General features: G+C 26.0%; 2 protein-coding genes across 2 annotated transcripts in view; both read right to left on the reverse strand.

Annotated features, from left to right (window-relative positions):
- Positions 1-1,859: 1,859 nt before the first annotated feature.
- On the reverse strand, positions 1,860-7,413 carry LOC117171524 (lipid storage droplets surface-binding protein 2). Its single transcript, XM_033358901.1, has 4 exons — positions 7,069-7,413; positions 4,071-4,416; positions 3,388-3,673; positions 1,860-3,138 (listed from the first exon to the last, which is right to left on the reverse strand). The coding sequence occupies exons 2-4, from the start codon at positions 4,371-4,373 to the stop codon at positions 2,897-2,899; spliced, it is 831 nt and encodes a 276-aa protein (XP_033214792.1). The 5' UTR covers positions 4,374-4,416; positions 7,069-7,413; the 3' UTR covers positions 1,860-2,896.
- Positions 7,414-11,092: 3,679 nt separating this feature from the next.
- Positions 11,093-19,144, reverse strand: part of LOC117170954 — an 86,307-nt gene continuing 78,255 nt past the window's right edge. Inside the window, exons 12-13 of the mRNA XM_033357995.1 lie at positions 17,641-17,890; positions 11,093-11,869 (exon numbers count right to left, since the gene is read on the reverse strand). Of these exons, the coding sequence (XP_033213886.1) occupies positions 11,598-11,869; positions 17,641-17,890 (522 nt within the window). The 3' untranslated portion in view covers positions 11,093-11,597. The remainder of the gene's footprint in view (positions 11,870-17,640; positions 17,891-19,144) is intronic.

Below are 19,144 nucleotides of genomic sequence, written 5' to 3' on the forward strand. Positions count from 1 at the left end.
CAATGACACACATCTATAAAATGGAAAGTACTTAAACTCCATGCTATCATTTTCAATGCTCTAAATTTCAAAATCAATAAATAAATTTTTTTTTCAAGAAATTCAGCTTTTATTCATTTACATTTTTTACGACTCAAACTTTGGAATTGAAACATTTTTGTTTTTAACGCTGAACTCTGGAAATTCTTAAATATTGAAAGGTATTAGAATCGTCTTAACAAATCAATTATTATAATTTATATTTACAGTTATTCAAGTAAAAGTTTGTTTCATCCAAAATTTCCAATTTCGAACATTTAAATTTTTTAAGTCTTCCAAGGCTGCATTTTAAAATTCATTAAATTTAAAATGTTCGCTAAAAAATAAAAATCTACAATGGAAAATTCTTGTAATTAAAAGATTTTCTAATCACGCATTATAAACTAAATGATATCATAGTTAAATAACATAAGAATTCAACTAATTATTTATTTTAAAAATGGTTAAAATCGAATTTAGACATATTTTTTTCCAAAATTTTTAAAATTAACGGTACAAAAATTAATTCAATGTGATTTCCCGGTTTTTCTCCATCTCCAAAAATTCCCTGTTTTTCCGTCTAAGCTAGTTGCGAAAAAACGAATTTTTTTTGCCTTTAAACATCCACAATAAGTATTTGTAGAATTTGTTTTAAAAACTAATAAAAAGTATTTGATGATAATTTTCATTATTTAACCTCAATGGCGACATCATTTAAGGAAAATTAGGAAAGAAAAAAGATTTTTTCGACCTCTAAATGCCCGAGTTATAAATTTTAATGTATACTTTGCTTTAAAAATTAATAAAAAATATCACATGACAATTTTCCATCATTAAACCTCACTCAAACACATGAGAAAAAGAGATTTCTTTCTCCCTTGAAATGTCCACACAGGGAATTTTGTTATATAATTTATTTATACAATTAATGAAAAATATCGGATGAAAATTTTCCATCATTAAACCTCACTGGCGACATAATTTCAGCAAACACAGGAGAAAAAGAGATTTCTTTCTGCCTTGAAATGTCCACACTGAGAATTTTGTTACATAATTTGTTTATCAAATTGATGAAAAATATCGGATGACAATTTTCCATCATTAAACGTCATTGGTTACATAATTTCAGGAAAGTTAGGAGAAAAAGAGATTTCTTTCTGCCTGGAAATGTCCACTGAGAATTTTTTTATATAATTTGTTTACAAAATTGATTTAAAATATCGGATGACAAATTTTTAACAATTTTATAACAAGAAAATTAATAATTTAGAAAAATTACTGAATTAAAAAATTTGCATAACAATTAACTTAACAGTGCCCTATTTTGTTTGCTTTCAACTACCCCCGTGCATAAAGTATGGCAATGCTAATCATGGAAAAAAATTTCTCACGAAGATAAACAAAAGAACGAAAAAATCGAATTTTTCTTCACTCTATGCATGAACATAAAAGTTTACACAAAAAAATTCAAAAACCAGGCCACATAAATCTTTTCAAACTTTAACGCTGAATTATTCTAAAAAGAAATCCCTAATAAATATAATTGCCAGCTACAAGGTATTTTAAACCTCGTTTTTTTATTTCATCCCACTGTGCAGCGGCACCCTGAAATACCCAAAAATTGGAACCGTTTTCAGTCGCCCTTACTTTTTAAAATAAGTTACGAGTGACCGTTGCTGATACTAAAAAAATGAAACTTTCTGGGTAACGCGTTACTGTCCAGCACTATATATTAATGTTGATGTTTTTCTAGACATTTCAAAATAAGAATAAGCAAGTGAAGTAAAGCGTGTCAAGAAAGATAACTGTGCATATCAAGAAAGCTTCGAGGTCGTCAGAAATTTAGTTCGACTATTTTAATACAAAATAAATTTATCAGTCCCTACAATCATCAGAGTTACAATATTCAAAAATTACAAAACATAAATTACCATAGTCATTAGAATTATTATTATAATATTAAGTACGTAGTAAGAAGAGAAGAATTAAAAAGAAACAGAATCTGAATTCCCATTAATACGCAAATTTTCTTAATCGAAAGTTTCACCAAAGAGTAGAAAAAAAGTAAAATCTATTCTTTTTAATCGACTTAGAAAAATAATAATGGAAGTGTAATGAGAGGATTTAAAAATTGAAGGAACGCAAAAAAGATAATAGAAAGAAAGAGAATAATATCACTTTAATGAAGCAAAACCTAATCCCTTTAAACTATTTTTAAAAAATTCAGTTGTAAATATAAAATAATTATGTTCATAGAAACAATTCATAGTATTGTCAAAGAATATTTTTATAATTATTTTTAAAGATAGATAAATTCTATTTGCCTTACACAACAATATGAAATGAATTTATTATTATTTATTATGTTATTAAATCTATCATTTGTTTAAACAATATAAAATATAATAATTAAAATTACTCCACCCTTATGGCAGACAGAAAAATTAAAATTTCCAAACTAATGTTGCATACGGAGGAATAGAAACTATGTAAGTGCACACATTTTGTGGACAGATTTCAAGGAATTAAATTAATCGAAAATACAGCATGTAAGTATGGCATTAAAAATAACAATGAGAGTTATGTCTACTGATCGGATTAAACGGAATAAAAAAAACGGGAAATATGTTCACCTGCATTGAATACAGCACAGGTATCAATCGTAAAGGAATAGAGAAGAATTGGTTTCGAAGATAAACCTATTTCTTCTTTGGGAACTTCTCCAGATGAAAAATGAGCACATTCAAACAAATTAAATAATGCTCATTCTTTCGTTTAAAAGTGAAAGTGTTAATTTTGCCCTATTCTTCTCTTCTTACCGGGTAGTTCGTACCATGATGCATTCAGATTACACATACTTGTCTATCACATGTTACTCTTAGATTAAAAGAAGAACAAAGTCGTTAATCACTTTGCAGACAAAAGTTACCATCCACTCAAAACTCTTAATTATCTGGAGAACAATCAACGCATGGAGAATTAATATTAGAATTTCTATTTTATACATATGCTGCAGTCTTTCAATTAGGGCTAAATAGATTCTTCTCGATGCTCTGCTGCTAAATTCGCTCAGTCTTATCACCGTATGGTGCAACTTTGCGTGTTCGCTGCATTCATTTTCTGCGATAGAAGAGCATAAGCATTGATAAGGAGTCAATATCTCTTGACCTCAGCACGAAAGGGTTCAATATGTTTACAAATTTTATTGCATGTACTTTCAGAAAACTGGGTAAACAAATTGAACGATTGCAATTTGATAAAGTTCATGGTTTCACCAATTTTTTTTCAATCCGGTACCATATCATTTAAAAAGACATCTAAACCCCTTTGTTTCTAACGTAATATTTTTTATTTAGATTTTAACTTTACCTGCGTCTTTGTGGCTATCGTCTAACGGATCAGGAAGATATTTATCGAGCATGAGTTCTGCTAGGTCAGTCGTGTTGTCAACAGTTTTTAGAATGTTGATACCAGTTTCAGTCGACATCATTTTATCAGCTTGTTGCCAACTATAGATCCTTAAATAATGAGCCTTATAGTATGTTCGTAAAGTTATAATCCTCACTCGTTGAGTCGTTTCCTGTTTAAAATCTTTAAATGTCTGTACAGCAGGTCGAAGGCGTTTTGAAACTATCGATTTTGTTCGGTCGAAGATCTGCAAAAATTTCATCAATCGTACATTGCATTTCATAATTGAGAAATATGCAAATAGAAAATAAATTTAATCGAAATTATTCCTGGAAAATTTGAGAAATGCTCTATTTTAGAAACACCAGATAGAAAAAAATTCAGATATGATCATATAGAGGAAACCCTCCAGCTGGTTATCCAATAAAACCAACGGTCAATAATCATATTACTCGAATCCTGAAAATTCTAAAACCATAAATCAATTTGTTTCAAAAATGGATACAACATGTTTCGTTCGCTTACTTCTCAATTCAATACAAATTCATAATCAATAATTTCAGTGTAGCTATGTAGGCTTTCATTAGGGCTTCTAAAAATAACATTATGAATAATATATGATGCAGGTATAGCTCTGGACTTACTTCCTTTGGTTCTTCTTTAATAATAGGCAGTTTCACCTCCACAAAGTCAAGACCTTGACACAGAGTCTTGTCTAGGGTATATATTGGTTTTTCCATCAACCTGGCAACTGGTAACGATTTTTCGAGCATTGTGTTCAAGACATTTTCAACTGTCCCAAAAGCCCAATTCGCAAAAGTACTGGCACCTTTTACTCGTCCATAAACTTCCGTTGATTTGTCCCATAAATAATTTACACTCGGTATTTGTAACGCCCGATCAACAGCCTGTATCCGGTAAAAGCTATCCGGTAAATCTGCTTCCATTTTAATGGCTAGCCTTTCCTTTCATGGATATTTCTTCAAATTCCTGCAGAAAATATTCTAGATATATTTGACAAAAGAATCTTTTCCTGAGAAATAAATGAGGGCCCGGTTTAAAGAACTGGTTATAGCTTTGTCATGCTTATATTAGGAGGGAGGGAGGGCGGTCTAAAAAATATGTTTCCAGAAAGTTATAACCGGTTGTTTGATCAGAGCTCTCAAATATTTTCAGAATCTAAAAATATTTTGTAAAATAAAATAAAAAATGGTATGTATGTTTATTTGTTGACAAAAATCTGTTTTTTGCGTTCCGGAAATGAAAGTGGTTTATACTGTTATTTTAATAATTGTTGAAAACCTAATTGGCTTTTTATTAATTGAACTTGTATTCTTAGTTAAATTTTGCATTTAATTGATTAAATCTACACATAATACCTTTAAGCAATGTTGTAGGTACAGAGTCCAGCTCAAAATGACTTCACTGCAACTAGACTCATAAAATTTACAAAAAAGCCCATTGATTGTCCCAATAAATTTTAAAGGAGATACTCAAACGTGAATAATCAAAAAAAATGGTTGAGGTCATAATTTGTTTATTTAAATTTAGTTATTTGCATATTTATTTTTTCTTCCGCCTCAGGCAACATTCTTCATCTAATAAATTATTGAAAGTACGATACATGTTTTGTGTTAGTGCTATTCGCTGAAAATCAATAATATTAAAAAAGCATTCTTAAATAAAATCATAAAATTTCGAAGAAGTCTTAAAATTTCGGAAAATGTTCAGCTTCGCTAGAATTTTAAACAGCAAATTGGTATTTCAAACCAAAACTGGTTATAAAATTAAAGAGATAACATTCAGCATAAATCAACATTTTATTTCTTTTTTAACTTCCAACATTTAAATTTAACAACGAAATTATTAAAAATTAGAAAAAGCACGAATCCAACGATCGAATTTAGACAGAAAACTCTTAAATGTCTTTATTCAAATAAAAAAAAATAATAATAAATAAAAGAAAAGAAAAAGAAAGAATCCTCAATCAACATCATCTTGCTCATTACTTTTTCTCGTCTTTATTCATGTTTTCAATTACAAATTTGAAAGTTGGATTCTTCTTTATTTTTAACTGCTAAGAATTTTTTAGTTAAAAATCATTACATTTCAAAGAAGATTTACAATTCTAAACAATTTTGTTACGTTAATTTAAGTGTTTTTTGCGGGGAAATTATTGATATTTTTATTACAAAATCATTATATTTTAAAAAAGTATAATTTTTAAACAATCTTGGGTTACGTTAATGTTTTACATCAAAAACTATTTTTCTTCGGAAAAAAATCATTATAATTTCAACAAGACTTAGAATTTTCTAAGAATTTTGGATTTTTTTTGTCATTAATTCGTATTTATAATAGAAAATTATTCGATTTTGAAGTATATTTACCATTTTTTAACAACTTTAGGTTATATGGGAGCTTTTCACATGAAATTGGTATTTATAATAAAAATCATTAGATACATTTGAAAATAATTATATTTTAAATAAGATTCATAATGTGTTTAAAAACATTAGTTTATGATGGCCTTATTCACCGAAAATCGGTAATTACAAATTAAAATTATGACATAATTACAAAAAAACATTTAATATTTTTCAGATTTTCAGATTTTTCAGATTATTATTACTATTCAAATCATCAGGCAATAAGTTCTCAATTTTTATTGACATTTTATACCAGAAATCGTTTTTTAAATCGAAAAACGCTGAACTTTAAATAAGATAAAACAATTTTCAACAATTCTGGTTAATGTTAGCATTTTTTACCTAAAATCGGTATAGATTTCAAAGCGGGTTTTCAAGTAACAATTTCACTAGAAATCTTTTTTTAAACAAAAGTAAATCATGTTTAAAAGGAGATTTATGATCTTAAGCGAATTTGGTATCATGTTAGTGTTTTTCATCAAAAATTGAATCTTTTAATGAAAAATCATCAGGTTTAAATAAGATTCATAATTTTTTAACAGCTTTTGTTTATGTTGAAGTTTTACAACGGAAATCCACGTTGGACATATCGATACAGTTTTCAAAAAAGATTGAGATTTTTGGAACAATTTAAGATTATGTTTACCTTTTTCGCCGGAATATATTTTTTAATGAGAAACATTAAGTAGGTTTTAAAGGAATATTTACAATCTTAAATCTTTTTTTATTATGTGCTGTTACTATTATATATAATTATATTATCGTTCTCTTCTGTCTAAAATTTTTTAAGTTTTCCACAGTCTACGTAAACTTGAAGGCAATTTTATTATTTTTTATTATATTTTAAGAAATTTGAATTCTATTTCCTACAATAAAATACTAAAAATAAATGTTTTTTGTAGCTTAAAAGTTATTCTCAACATTTCTTAACGACACTTCAATATTATTGGGACATTTACCTCGATCTAAAAATATTCAAACATAAACATTAAAAATAGGTAATTCTAAACTTTCGAGAAAAATCTGTTTTTATATTTACGGAAAGCATGTTGTTTACATTTAGTTTAGGAATGACATCGAAGGAAGGCGTGAGAGTGGTACAATTTTCGAGGTTTACGTGAGATAGGGTATTGTTTACTAGAGAGTGATAGTGACATAGAGACGAATGTCCGTGTTTCCGAGGTACTTGTCACAATAAAAAAAAGTCACTCACCCAGCTTGACGAATATTTGGTTGCGCAGCTGCGCTACTCTCGACTGATTCTGACTGCTATTGTACGCAAATGTACCTTGAACCCTGACTCACTTCAGGAAAAATCTTGTTTACTTCGATCACTGACCGCTCCGGAATGTATATTTATATACGAATGTAGACTCCCAGGGTCTCAACTCTTAGTGGCTTCTCAGTGCTCTATCGAGAATCGATTCAATATGCCAACTGTGGGGCTAGAAATTTGAATTTAGGGGTGAAACTAGTCCTCTTTGTGGCGCCACCTTAGTTTCCAGTAGTAACGTCCGGTAAAAGTGAGACACTTGGTAGTCCAAGTCTGACACAGATTGGTCTACCTGGTTGCGTGAATCAAGGTACAAATGTTTTGTCTATAGCAGGGAAGTTATCACTCACTAGAGTGCGCGATATGGTCGACTCCAATTTCTGCGAAAATTCAAATTTAATAAATGAAAAATAGCTTTTTTTATACAAATTAATAATAAAAGTGAAAGTTTCATGAATAAAAAAAAGTAAAAAAGTGAGTCACTTAGTTTGAAAAAATAGTTTAATATTTTTTTACTGTTCAGTTCTTCTAGCGTAGTTCTGAATTTCAGACATATAACATCATTGCTGACTGAAATAACGTTTCAAAGTAGGTATTTTTATAAAATTCTCTGTTTTTTACATTAAATAGGATTGTCAACTAATAAAGATACAGTATGTAACATAAATGAAATATTTTTATTTTAAACCCAGAATGGTGAATTTTCAAACAAAAAGATGAATTTTCAACCAGAAAAAGTCATTCTAAACAAATAGATGAACTTACAACCAAATACATATTTGGTGAAATATATTTTCGATAAAAAAAAACAATTTTTAACTAAAAAAAATCTTTCAACCAAAAATAGAGTACTTGAATTTTCAACGAGAGAAATAAATTTTCCAATTTAAAGATAAATTTTTAACCAAAAATGATATAAATAAATTTTCAGTTAAAAAAATTGATTTTAAATTTTAAAAAAACATATTTTCAACAAATTATTTAAATTTTCAGCGAAATTACTTACTTTTCAGTCTGAAAAATGAATTAAAAAAAAAATTCTCTTCTACCATACAGACGAATTTTATTAAAAAAAAAGAGTTTTCCGTAAAAAAGACAAATTTTTAACTACAAAAAACTCTTTTCAACACTAATTTAATTTTCAATGAAAAATATAAATTTTTAACTAAACAAGATAAGCTTTTAACCAAAACTGAAATAATTTGATTTTCAGTTTGAAAAATAATTTTGAAGAAAAAAAGAGGTTCAACAAAGCAGTTAAATTTTCAAACAAAACAAATAAATTTTCAGCCTAAAAGAATAATTATTAAACAAAAAGAATAATTTTATACCAAAAAGTCCAATTTTAAACTAAAAAGAATGTTATAACTGAAAATGTAAGCTTCAGTTTTCATTTTAAAAAATTAACTTTAAAAAAAATAGAACAATTTTTAACTAAAGAAATTTACTTGGGACCAAAACCAATTATTTTGTAACTAAAGAAGAATCAACTTTAAAAATTAAAATTTTGTACCAAAAAAATAGGTATAAGAAAGTAATTAGATTTCCAACCAAAACTAATACATTTTTAACGAAAAATATGAATTTTCAAACAAAAAGAATAATACTATACAAGAAAGCTGACTTTTCAACTGAAAAATATTTAACTTAAAATTTGAACTTAAATTGAAAATTGGTCTTTTTAGGTTCAAAATTGTATTGAAAATTTTTTTTTAAATATTTTATTGAAAACATGTCTCCTTTTGTTGAAAATTCATCTTGTTAGTCGAAAATTCATATTTTTATTGAAAAATCATTTGTTTGGTTGAAAATTTAACTTTTTTTAATTGGTGTTTCATTTGCTGAAAAACGTATTTGTTTTAGTTGAAAATACAACTCTGTGATGTATTTGAAAATCCATTCATTTTCTGGAAAGTTCGTCTTTTTAGGTAAAATATTATTCTTTTTGTTTGTAGATTCCTGTGTTTGGTATGAAATGGAACTATTTTGTTGAAAATTCATTTTTTTAAATTAATTTTTGGAATGTAAATTTAAATATTAATTTTTTTATTAGAAATTTCAACTGTTCGATTTTTAATTACAAATTAAATTTTTTTTGAAAATTCATTCCTATAGTTTATTGCTTGTAAATTTGCCCTCTTTAGCTCAAATTTTAGCAATGTGGTTGAAAATTCATGGGTTTTGATGAAAACCTGTCTTTCTATCAGAAAACTCATTTTCTTAATTAAGCTATTTAATTTTTGGTAGCAAATTTATATTCATTAGCTGAAAATTTAAACATGAAATTTGTATTTTTGATTTGATAAGATTTTTATTTTTAAAAAAAGTTTAATTGGACCAAAAAGGGGAATTTTCAACCAAAAAGTTGTATTTGCAATTAAATTCCTACAAAAAGAAGTGACTTTTCAGATAAAAATGACAAATTTTCAACAAGAGTTGAAAATTCAACTAAGAAAGATGTTTTAGTCATTAAAGAAAAACAATAACATCCAAAATCTTGAATTTTTAACCAAGAAAATCAATTTTTTACCAAGAAAACCAAAATTAATTTAATTAATTTTCTACCTAAACAGACGATTTTTTAACCAAATAAATTAATTTTTAGCTAAAAAATTTGAACTGGCAATCAAAAATACTATACTTAAATTTTCCTTTAAAAAAACATTTGCCAAAATTACAAGGAATTTTACAAAATTTAATCAATTTAATCAATTTTAAAGTATTTTAAAGTAGACTGTGTATTGTAAAAAATAAGGAGAAATCGATTCAGATTTCAAAGAATTTTGTAGGATTTCAAAGGTTGCCGCGGGACTGGGAAATTACCGGACATTTTTTCAAATTTTTCGAAAGAAAATCTATCCAATAACTTGAAATATTAAAAATTGTATACCAAATGATATAATGCAATTTAAAATAAGTGCAATTTTAAATTTTTCAATGTAAAGTTTTTCTGTTAACTTTTTTAAATGAAAAATTTTTAATATTTCTTTCAAACAATTTTTAATGGATTTTTATGTAAGGACTGAAAAATAATTAAAAATTAAAAGCGTTTGAAATTGAAATTTTCTAATAATTTATTTTAAGTTTCAGTATAATCAAATATAAACATGAATTAATTAAAAAATGTAACTCTAATTCGAGTACTAAAAATTGAACAATAATTAATTTTAAAAGACGATGCTAAAACTGTTCAACATTAAACAATTGACCGATTTCAACGTTAAAGATTAAAATATTCCAATTCGAAAGCTTTATTAGTTAATTAAAAGATCTGGACTTGGACGTTTTTAGTTAATTTTAAATCGTATTCAAATATTGTTTGAATTAAAAATATTCCACTTGTAACCCATCAATTAAAAAAATTGTTAATGAAAAATGTAAATCAGCATTTACTGTTTAAAATGAGAAATTAGCAATTAAATATCAGAAAGCAAACAATTTTAAACTGAATGTTTTTAAGTTGAAAGCATTGAACCGTTAAAATTTCAGAGTGGTAAATTTCAACTTTGAATATTACAATTTTAGTTGTTACTATTTGAAAATTGTTAATTTGTCGGTGAAAGTGCTTTATTTTCATGTATAAATAACAATCGAACAATTATTAATTTGAAGAGAATTGAAAAAAATTATGATTCATATTTTTAGCCAGAAATCTTTAATCTGTGCAATTTTTAAAAAAGATAATTTTTTAAATGAAATTTCTATAATGGTTAAATTTTTTTATTAAATCAGTATTAATTTAAATTTCTTTGATATTATTTGAAGGGTTCTAAGCTAATTTTAAATATTTAAGCAAAAATTCAACAATTTCACAATATCAGGATATGGAAATGCATATTTTATTCATTTATTTTATTATATTTACTTAATATACATTTCATTTTATTTAAATAAATAAAATAAAATATTGAAAAAGGATTAATTGCGTATGCAATTAAGAGAAAGGGAAAGCAAGTTACTGGTGTTACGTAACGAAAATATTTATTATGAGACATGTTTCCTTACAAAAGCCCATGTACTAAAATTTATAAATAATTTGTCAAGCGTAGAAAACTAATTCGATTTTATCGTGGTTACAATCAGAAGAAAAAAGGAAAAGAGCTCGACCCTCGAATGTACAATAATTTTATAAAAATATTTTTTGTTTGCTTAATCAGTGTTTTTAATAAATATACTCGTAAGGTAAAATTTCTACTAAAATATATCTTTCTTATGACTTAAACGTAAAAATATCCCTGGTATGTATGTTCAATAATTTTCTCAACTGGGAAAGATCTTCCTACCAGAATTCTGAGCCAATTTCAGTTCTTTTGTATTGTTTGGTGGCAGTAACAAATAATTAATATAATTGACATTTTTACACGAGTGGAAGATTTTTGATGAAAGGGAACTACTGGCAAGAATAATCTTTTCAGAGAGAAATGTTTAATTTATAGTGAAATCATCTGTGAATTTTGTTTTTCTTATTATTAATCATCTTTTTTTTCTGGACTTTTTTCTGCACTTTTTTCAGATGCACCATTTTTTGGACTCGATGCTTCATCTTTTTTTTCAACATTCAGGAAGTACGTGAGGTGAAGAATCGAGACAACATTTGAAATGTAGGTGGACACATCTTCCTTTTTCACAGTTCTTAGCTGAGCCGCAACAGAATGATAAACTCGATTTGCTGTCTTTGACGAGAGTTGTCCAACAGTTTGCACAGCGTGCAAAACTTTATTCTCCTCTGCTGAAACTGGAGCTGCAACATAATTGTTATTTCATATTAAAAACTTAATTTACAATCTACAGAGTTTACAAATACACTCAACCCCCGATATAAGACCAGTTTCGGGCATGGACTACCTTGGCCTTGATCCTAAATCGGGTAAATCCAAACATAAACAGGTAGGGTCACATAAATCATTTCGGTTAGATTTGGACGCATGACGCAACCCGATGCAACTAACCATTTAGAATTTCCCGCCATTTCGCGGTTTTTTCCAGTCAAGTTTTGCAATTTTCCCCGTGAACTAAAAGTAACATGTACATATTTTTCTCTAAGCGCAAGCATCTATTTTAGTTCGTGAAGTTCGTTCTAAAAATCATTTAACAAAAAAGTTCAAAATATTGCAAAATAAATGAATTTTGAAACAAGTACTTAAATTTTTTACTGAAAAATATCAATTTTTAACCAAAGAATTGGCATAGTTTAACTTTAACAGAAAAAAATAAATTTTCAACGAGAAGTAAGAGATTTTAAAGAAAATAGTTCAACTTTCAACCTGAGTGAGGAATTTTCAACTAAAATTATGAATCTTTAGTTGGAATAATTAAATTTTAAATCAAAAAGATGTGTTTTCAACTAAAACACTGTTTCTTCAATTGAAATAGCTGAATTTTCAAAAAAGCAAATAAATCAATTTTACAAAAAGGATAAATTGTTAACCAAAATTTAAATAATTAAATTTAAGCTAAAAAAATTAATGTTTAACCAGACAGATGAATTTTTTAACTAAAAATATGAATCTCTAACTAGTAGCATAGTTACATTTTTGACACAAAATTTTCAACACAAAAAAAATCTTTCTATCCAAATAGCTTATATTTTAACAAAAGAAATTAATTTTTAGTTAAAATGATGTCACCAAAAAAATTTGAGTTTAACAAAAGAGTTTAACATTTAACCAAATAAATGGTTATATCCAACCTAAAAGATGAATTTGCAACTAAAAGGATAGATATTAAGCTGGAATACTTGAATTTTTAACCGAAAAGAAGAATTGTTAAACAAGGGGATTAACTTGCAAAGAAAAAAATAATTTCTACACAAAAAAATCGATTTTTAATAAAATATGTAGATTCTCAATGAAATAGTTGAATTATTAATTAAAATAGAACATTTTTTATGCAAATTGTCGAATTTTGACAAAGGAAAAATCAATTTGTAACCAAAAATAGACATTTAAATTTTCAATTAATGAAATTAGTTTTCGATCAAACTGATAAATTGTCGAGTAGAATTAAAAATCATCAACTGGAATAGTTCAATTTTATACCAAAAATATGAATTTTCAACCATAAAGAATACGTTTCTAAAAAACGAAGAACTTTTGACAAAGTACATACATTTTCAAATAAATAGTTCAACTTTTAGTCAAAAATATTAATTTCCAACCCATCAGTTGAATTTCATCCAAAAAAGATACATTTTTAACAAAAAATGGAATGCTTATTCTTCACACTACAAAAAACGAAATATTTTCAGCAAAATAGTTGAATTTTCTACTGTAATATTGAAGTTCTTCGTTAAAAAAAATTAATTTTCAAAAAAGTAGTTACATTTTTAAACAGAGATGAATTTCAAATTAAAATGATAAATCTTCAATCAAAACTTTTTTTTTAACAAAGTAATTAAATTAAAGTAATCAGAGTAAAGTAAAATAATCTGGGAAATCTACGACGGTAGAAAGAGCAGGGATACGAACAAAAATTAAAGGGATCTTTTGATATTTGCAAATGATTTCGATAAATTTAAAAGAATTTGTCTGAAAACTAAGCTCAGTCTAAAAAAGTATTAAAAGATAATGAGGCTACGAATACATATTTTCAAAATTATGTGGCAATCATATTTTATATTTAAAAAAAAACCAAAAGAACGTAAAAAAACTTTCTTTACGTTCTTTTTTTTTTCGTTCAAAATAAAACTTTAAAGAAACACAATTTTGACAATGTGCCTTCGTAGCTGCTTTATTTTTTATTACAATATAATAAGAAAATATGAGGAAATTCCCCTTAATTTCGTTCGAATCCCTCAGATAATGTAGAAATCATTTTTATAAATAAATAAAAAGTGATTTAAATAATTAAATCTGGCAATTTTCTGTGATTAGAAGTAAATTTCCGGCTTTTCTTAATTAAATTCACGGGCATTTCCCGGTTTTTCCGGTAAATCGCCACCCTGATATCCTCTCTCCTTTAGCCCGCGGCTCTTCTCATCTTTAAACAGCGAAAGTCATCAGTTCTAGGAATATCATAAACCGGGAAGTCTTATATCGGGCGTTTAGTGTATTTTCAGATATAAAAGTTTTATCAACGAGTTGATCAGTTTAAAAGACAATATGATTTTTCAATTTGCAGGTATCGTATTAATTGGGGAGAAAAAATTGCAAAAAGTCTATTAAAAGTGGTATTAAATTTATAAAGATAATGAAAAAGCAGTAGCAGACACTAAATGATAGAAAATTAGTGTTATTTTTTTATAGGATTCTAAATAAATAAAAAAATAAACATATAATTTGTTTAAGAATGTAGAGTACACAATTCTTATTGGTTTTCAAATAATCTTTCCACAATAAAAATAAAATTTAAAGTTTAAACAATATTTTAATAATATATATTCAGCTTTGAGGATTCCGAATTTCAAGAAAAATGTTTACTTTCAAGAAAACGAAACAAATTTTTACAAATTAATTTAAGTTTCAACCAAACAGTTGAATTTCTACCAACAAACGATGAATATTTGACTAAACGGTTGGATTTTAAAACAAAAAAGATTGAACTAGAACCAAATAATTGAATTTTCAAGCAAAAAAGGCAAATTTTTAAAAATGAAGTTGAATTTTCAACAAAAAGTTAATCTTCGACCAAGAAATATGAATTTTTAATTAAAAAAGATATTTAATTTAAAGTCAAAAATTTTTGCCGATTATATATTATATATTATTTCGAATTTTATTAATAGAAGAATTATTTAAAATTGAAGACAAATAATTGTTTAATTTAACAGTTCTTAAATTAGAAGTTTATTATTTTATTATTTATCCACTTTCAGTGCTTTCATTTGCAGCTCACTTTTTATTACCTCAAGTGGAACATTTTTTAGCTTTAGTGTTTCATTTTTTAATTTCATTGACCGTGAAAAGTGTTTGAACCGGGAAAAACCGGGAAATAACCGGGAATTTATTTCGTCGATTAAGTATTATTATGTATTATTTATTATTACTAAAAGCTTTAACATTTTATTTTAAACTCTTGAAAAATCTAGACGTGGTTTTAAATTTTTCCAAATTCAAAATCATTTTTGCATTTTCTGACAGAAATTTTAAATATATTTCAAAATGAATTGGATTTTTTCTATAACTTTTAGAAAATCCTGCAAATCTAAAAAAAATTAAATTTGATTTTAGAAAAATTTTAAATGATTTTTCACTTTGGAAAATTATTATAACAGAAATTTTAAGAGGATTTCAAGATATTTCAAAAATTATTAAAGAAGAACATGGAAGATTTTAAGGATTTTTTTTTAATTTGCAGGATTTTCAAAAATTGTAGAAAAATTTCGATTAATTTTAAAATATATTTAGAAGTTCTGAAAAAAATGTTAACAAACTTCGTTTAAATTACTTGAAATAATTTCAAGTTTTTAATTAATTTTCAATATTTTCAGAACTTCTACATATTTCTTTAAATTTCTCAAATTTTGTCTACAAATAATAAGTGTTCAATTTTTATTTATGCGTCAAAATTTTACAATTTCACTTATAAATTAAACACTTTTTAAATAGAACAGTAAAAATTGTAACGCTAAAAGATTAAAAGTTCTTCGAAAATCAAGAGATTCAAAGCTTTCTATGTAAAACAATTCAGTTTCAATTTGTTTTCTTTTATATATTTGGTTTCCATTTACTTGTCTTACCTGAACAGTGACATATTGCTAAATATTAAATACTTATTCTTTTTCTACATTAAGAAATTTCAAATTAAATGGGATAAAAAATAAATAATTTAGACTCAAAATATTTTAAATTGAATAAAAACCTTTAATTATGACTATATTATTATGGATTTTTATGTTGAAAATAGTAAAACGCACGTTTACTTTTTTAATAGCTGAAAAAAGTAATAGAAATAATATATTAATAAATTTGTTTATTGAATTTAATATAAAAAATAATATAAAGGAGGACCTGAAACTCTGAATTAAAAATATATTATTGGTAAATCGTGAAAATTGTTATTTAAAAATAAAACTATCGGAATAAATGATATATTAATTTCAATTCTTATCCAGACTTTCGGATTGAAAAAGTTACAATCTGGAAATTCTCACATTTTGAACGGATCTAGAATTCTTTGGTCAAATCAATTATTTTTCAGATTTCTATACTTAGAGTGCAGATCCATTTAAAAAATAATTTCTTTATTTATATTTACAGTTCATAAAATAAAACTGTTTTTACCAAACTTTTTTAACTTCAAATGCTTTTAATTTTTAATTGTTTAAATCTTCAAAACTGCACTTTAATTATTTAAAAAACTGTTAAAATCGAACTTGGGCAGATTTTTAATTTTTTAAGCCTTTAAAACTGCAATATAAAATTCTTTAAATTAAAATATATGCTTTTAAAAATTAAAAATAGAAAATAGAAAATTTTTAAAGTAAAAGATTTTCGAATTAAGCATTCTAAATTAAATGAAATAATAATTTATGAAAATCATAATTTAAGAAATTATTTAAAAACGATTAAAATCAAAGTTATACAACATTTTTATTCTACAAATTTTGTAAAATTTCCGGTGAAAAAAGAAATTCACTGTCATTTCACGGTTTTCCCCGGTCCCATAAAATTTCCGGTCATTTCCCGGTTGTCCAAGTTTCCCGGTCCAGCGGGCACCCTGAGAGTTAACCTAATTAGTTCAAACACTTTTTTTTAAAATTTTAAGATCCATCTCTTTTTTTCTATTAAAAATTGAAATGCTTTCGTTAAAAATTCAACTATTTAGTTAAAAAATAAACTATATATTTAAAAATTCAACTATTTTGTTAGAAATTCGTTTTTTTTTGTTTCTTAAAAATTGATTTTTCATCTTAAAAGTGTAGCTTTTTTATTTTTGGTTGAAAATTTGTATCAGACGTTGAAAATGCAATTATTTCTTATAAAATTCATGCATTTTGTTAAAAATTCGTCTATTTTTTTAAAGATTTAGTTACAGAAAGTTAATCTTGTTTGTTGTAAATTCATCTATTTGGTTCATGATTCAGATTTCGTTTAAAATCTTTCTTTTTTTTAGTTAAAAATTCATACCGCTGAAAAATCTTCTTTTTTGGTTTATACATCAACTGCTTTCTCACAAATTGGACTTTTTAGTTTAAAAACTCAACTATTTTGTTAAAGATCCATCTATTTGGGTAGAAAATATCTTTTTTTTTTAAATGGATCTATTTGGTCAAAGATTTAACATTTTTTTTAAATATCGTATTTTGTTGATGAATTCGTCGGGTTGATAATTTTTCTAAAAAAAATAAATTATTTTTTTAAATTCATTTTTTGGTAAAAAATACAACTATTTTGTTGAAAATTCGTCCTTTTGGATCAAAAATCTATTTTTTTGTGGTGAAAAAGTCATCTCTCTTCTTTGAAAATTATCTCTTTAGGGTAAAAATGAACATTTGGCGTAAAACTCAATTTTTTAGGAAAATAACTCGACGTAAAATTTGTATTTATATATTAATTTTTGTAAAAAAAATACCTGGTTGAGCATCTTCGCCTTCAGCGGGTGGGAAGTAGTGGTCCAGCAATTTGTTGACGAGAGCACTCGTGCTGTCAACGCTTTGAACAGCCAAAGCTCCATAACGAGTGCTGAGAATTTCATTAGCTTTATTTATGCTAATGTCTTTGAGTGAAGTAGCTTGTTGAGTTGCAGATTGTTTTGCAGACACTAGTCTGTCAATTGTTGGCTGCAATGTGCTATTCATAACTTCTTTCGCAGCATCATAAATCTAAAACAAAACAAAAACTATTTACTTACATTTCTTTTCTTAAAAAATATAACAACATTTGAAATTAAATTATTTTTTTAATTTTTAAAATCTAGCAACTTTCAACCTTTAACCTTAAAGCGTTTATTGAGCAATTTCAAATTTTAAATTTAAATAAATTTCAAACCGAAATAATGTCTATTTGAAAATATTATATATGTTCGATGTATTTTTATTGACCAGATAATTTAAAAAAATACTTTGTTAATATTTTGTGTAATAAGGCATATTGTATATAATGGCTATTTACTCTACAATTTTACAACTGCAAAATTCTACATTGTAAATTTCACGATTTCCAATTTAAGGTTTTTTTTGTAAAACTTATTTATTTTATCTTTTAAATTAAAGAATGCAAAAATATAACTGTGAAACTCAATTCTCGAGAATAAATCAATTTATAAACAAATAGCTGAATTTTCTATAAAAATAGATAAATTTTGCAGCAGATGAATCTATAACAAAAATTAATGTTTTTCAAAGTAATTCAAATTTAACCAAGTATTCGGATTTTTAAGCAGAAAGGCTAATTTTCTAACAAATATTTGAATTTTTAACAAATTACTACCAACACACAGTTAACGTTCGCTTATTTCAGGGGCCGCGAAACGTAACGATTCGATAATTTTAAGGATGAAGCCTCTCCCCCCCTCCCGCTACCTCTATCGTGAGCATCAGGTTATTTTTGACAATCAAAATTCATTGGCTATCCCAACTTTATATTGATGCGCACACTGCAAGAAACTTTATCAACTGCGCATATGCCGAAAAGCGCGGGTCTATTTGAAATCAATAAATACTATTAATAATAATCAAGATAAATATTTTTTAATGAATTAAATTCAATCTAAAGAAAAAGGCAATTGCTTTGACTTAGTTACTATTATCAATGTAATGTTACAAGTTTAGAAATTGTAATTTCAAATAGATCCACGCTTTTCGGCACATGCGGATTTGAAAAATTCGCGTTTCATGAGCATTACTGCATGCATCAGTTTTCTTGTTGACGTACGGCGTGATAAATATAAAATATCCTTAAAATAATACAAGTTTTCAACTAAAAATCAATATAACAGAATAAAAAAACTACACAAATAGTTCGCGGAATAGTGATTTTATTGTAGCATGGCGTCATGGTCATGCTAGGATGGATGCCACTTTCAATCAGGATAGCATAAAAAATCTTCTAAAACTATTTTTATTATTTCATAATAC

Source organism: Belonocnema kinseyi, chromosome 4 (genome assembly GCF_010883055.1).
Source record: "Belonocnema kinseyi isolate 2016_QV_RU_SX_M_011 chromosome 4, B_treatae_v1, whole genome shotgun sequence".
NCBI classification, from domain to species: domain Eukaryota; kingdom Metazoa; phylum Arthropoda; class Insecta; order Hymenoptera; family Cynipidae; genus Belonocnema; species Belonocnema kinseyi.

Bases quoted from the DNA above. Each gene is read 5' to 3' on its own strand.
- LOC117171524 (XM_033358901.1), bottom strand. From the start codon at position 4,373: ATGGAAGCAGATTTACCGGATAGCTTTTACCGGATACAGGCTGTTGAT. The intron at 3,674-4,070 runs GTAAGTCCAGAG...AAATTTTTGCAG, and splicing joins TTAAAGAAGAACCAAAGGAA to ATCTTCGACCGAACAAAATC. The intron at 3,139-3,387 runs GTAAAGTTAAAA...CTTCTATCGCAG, and splicing joins CGATAGCCACAAAGACGCAG to AAAATGAATGCAGCGAACAC.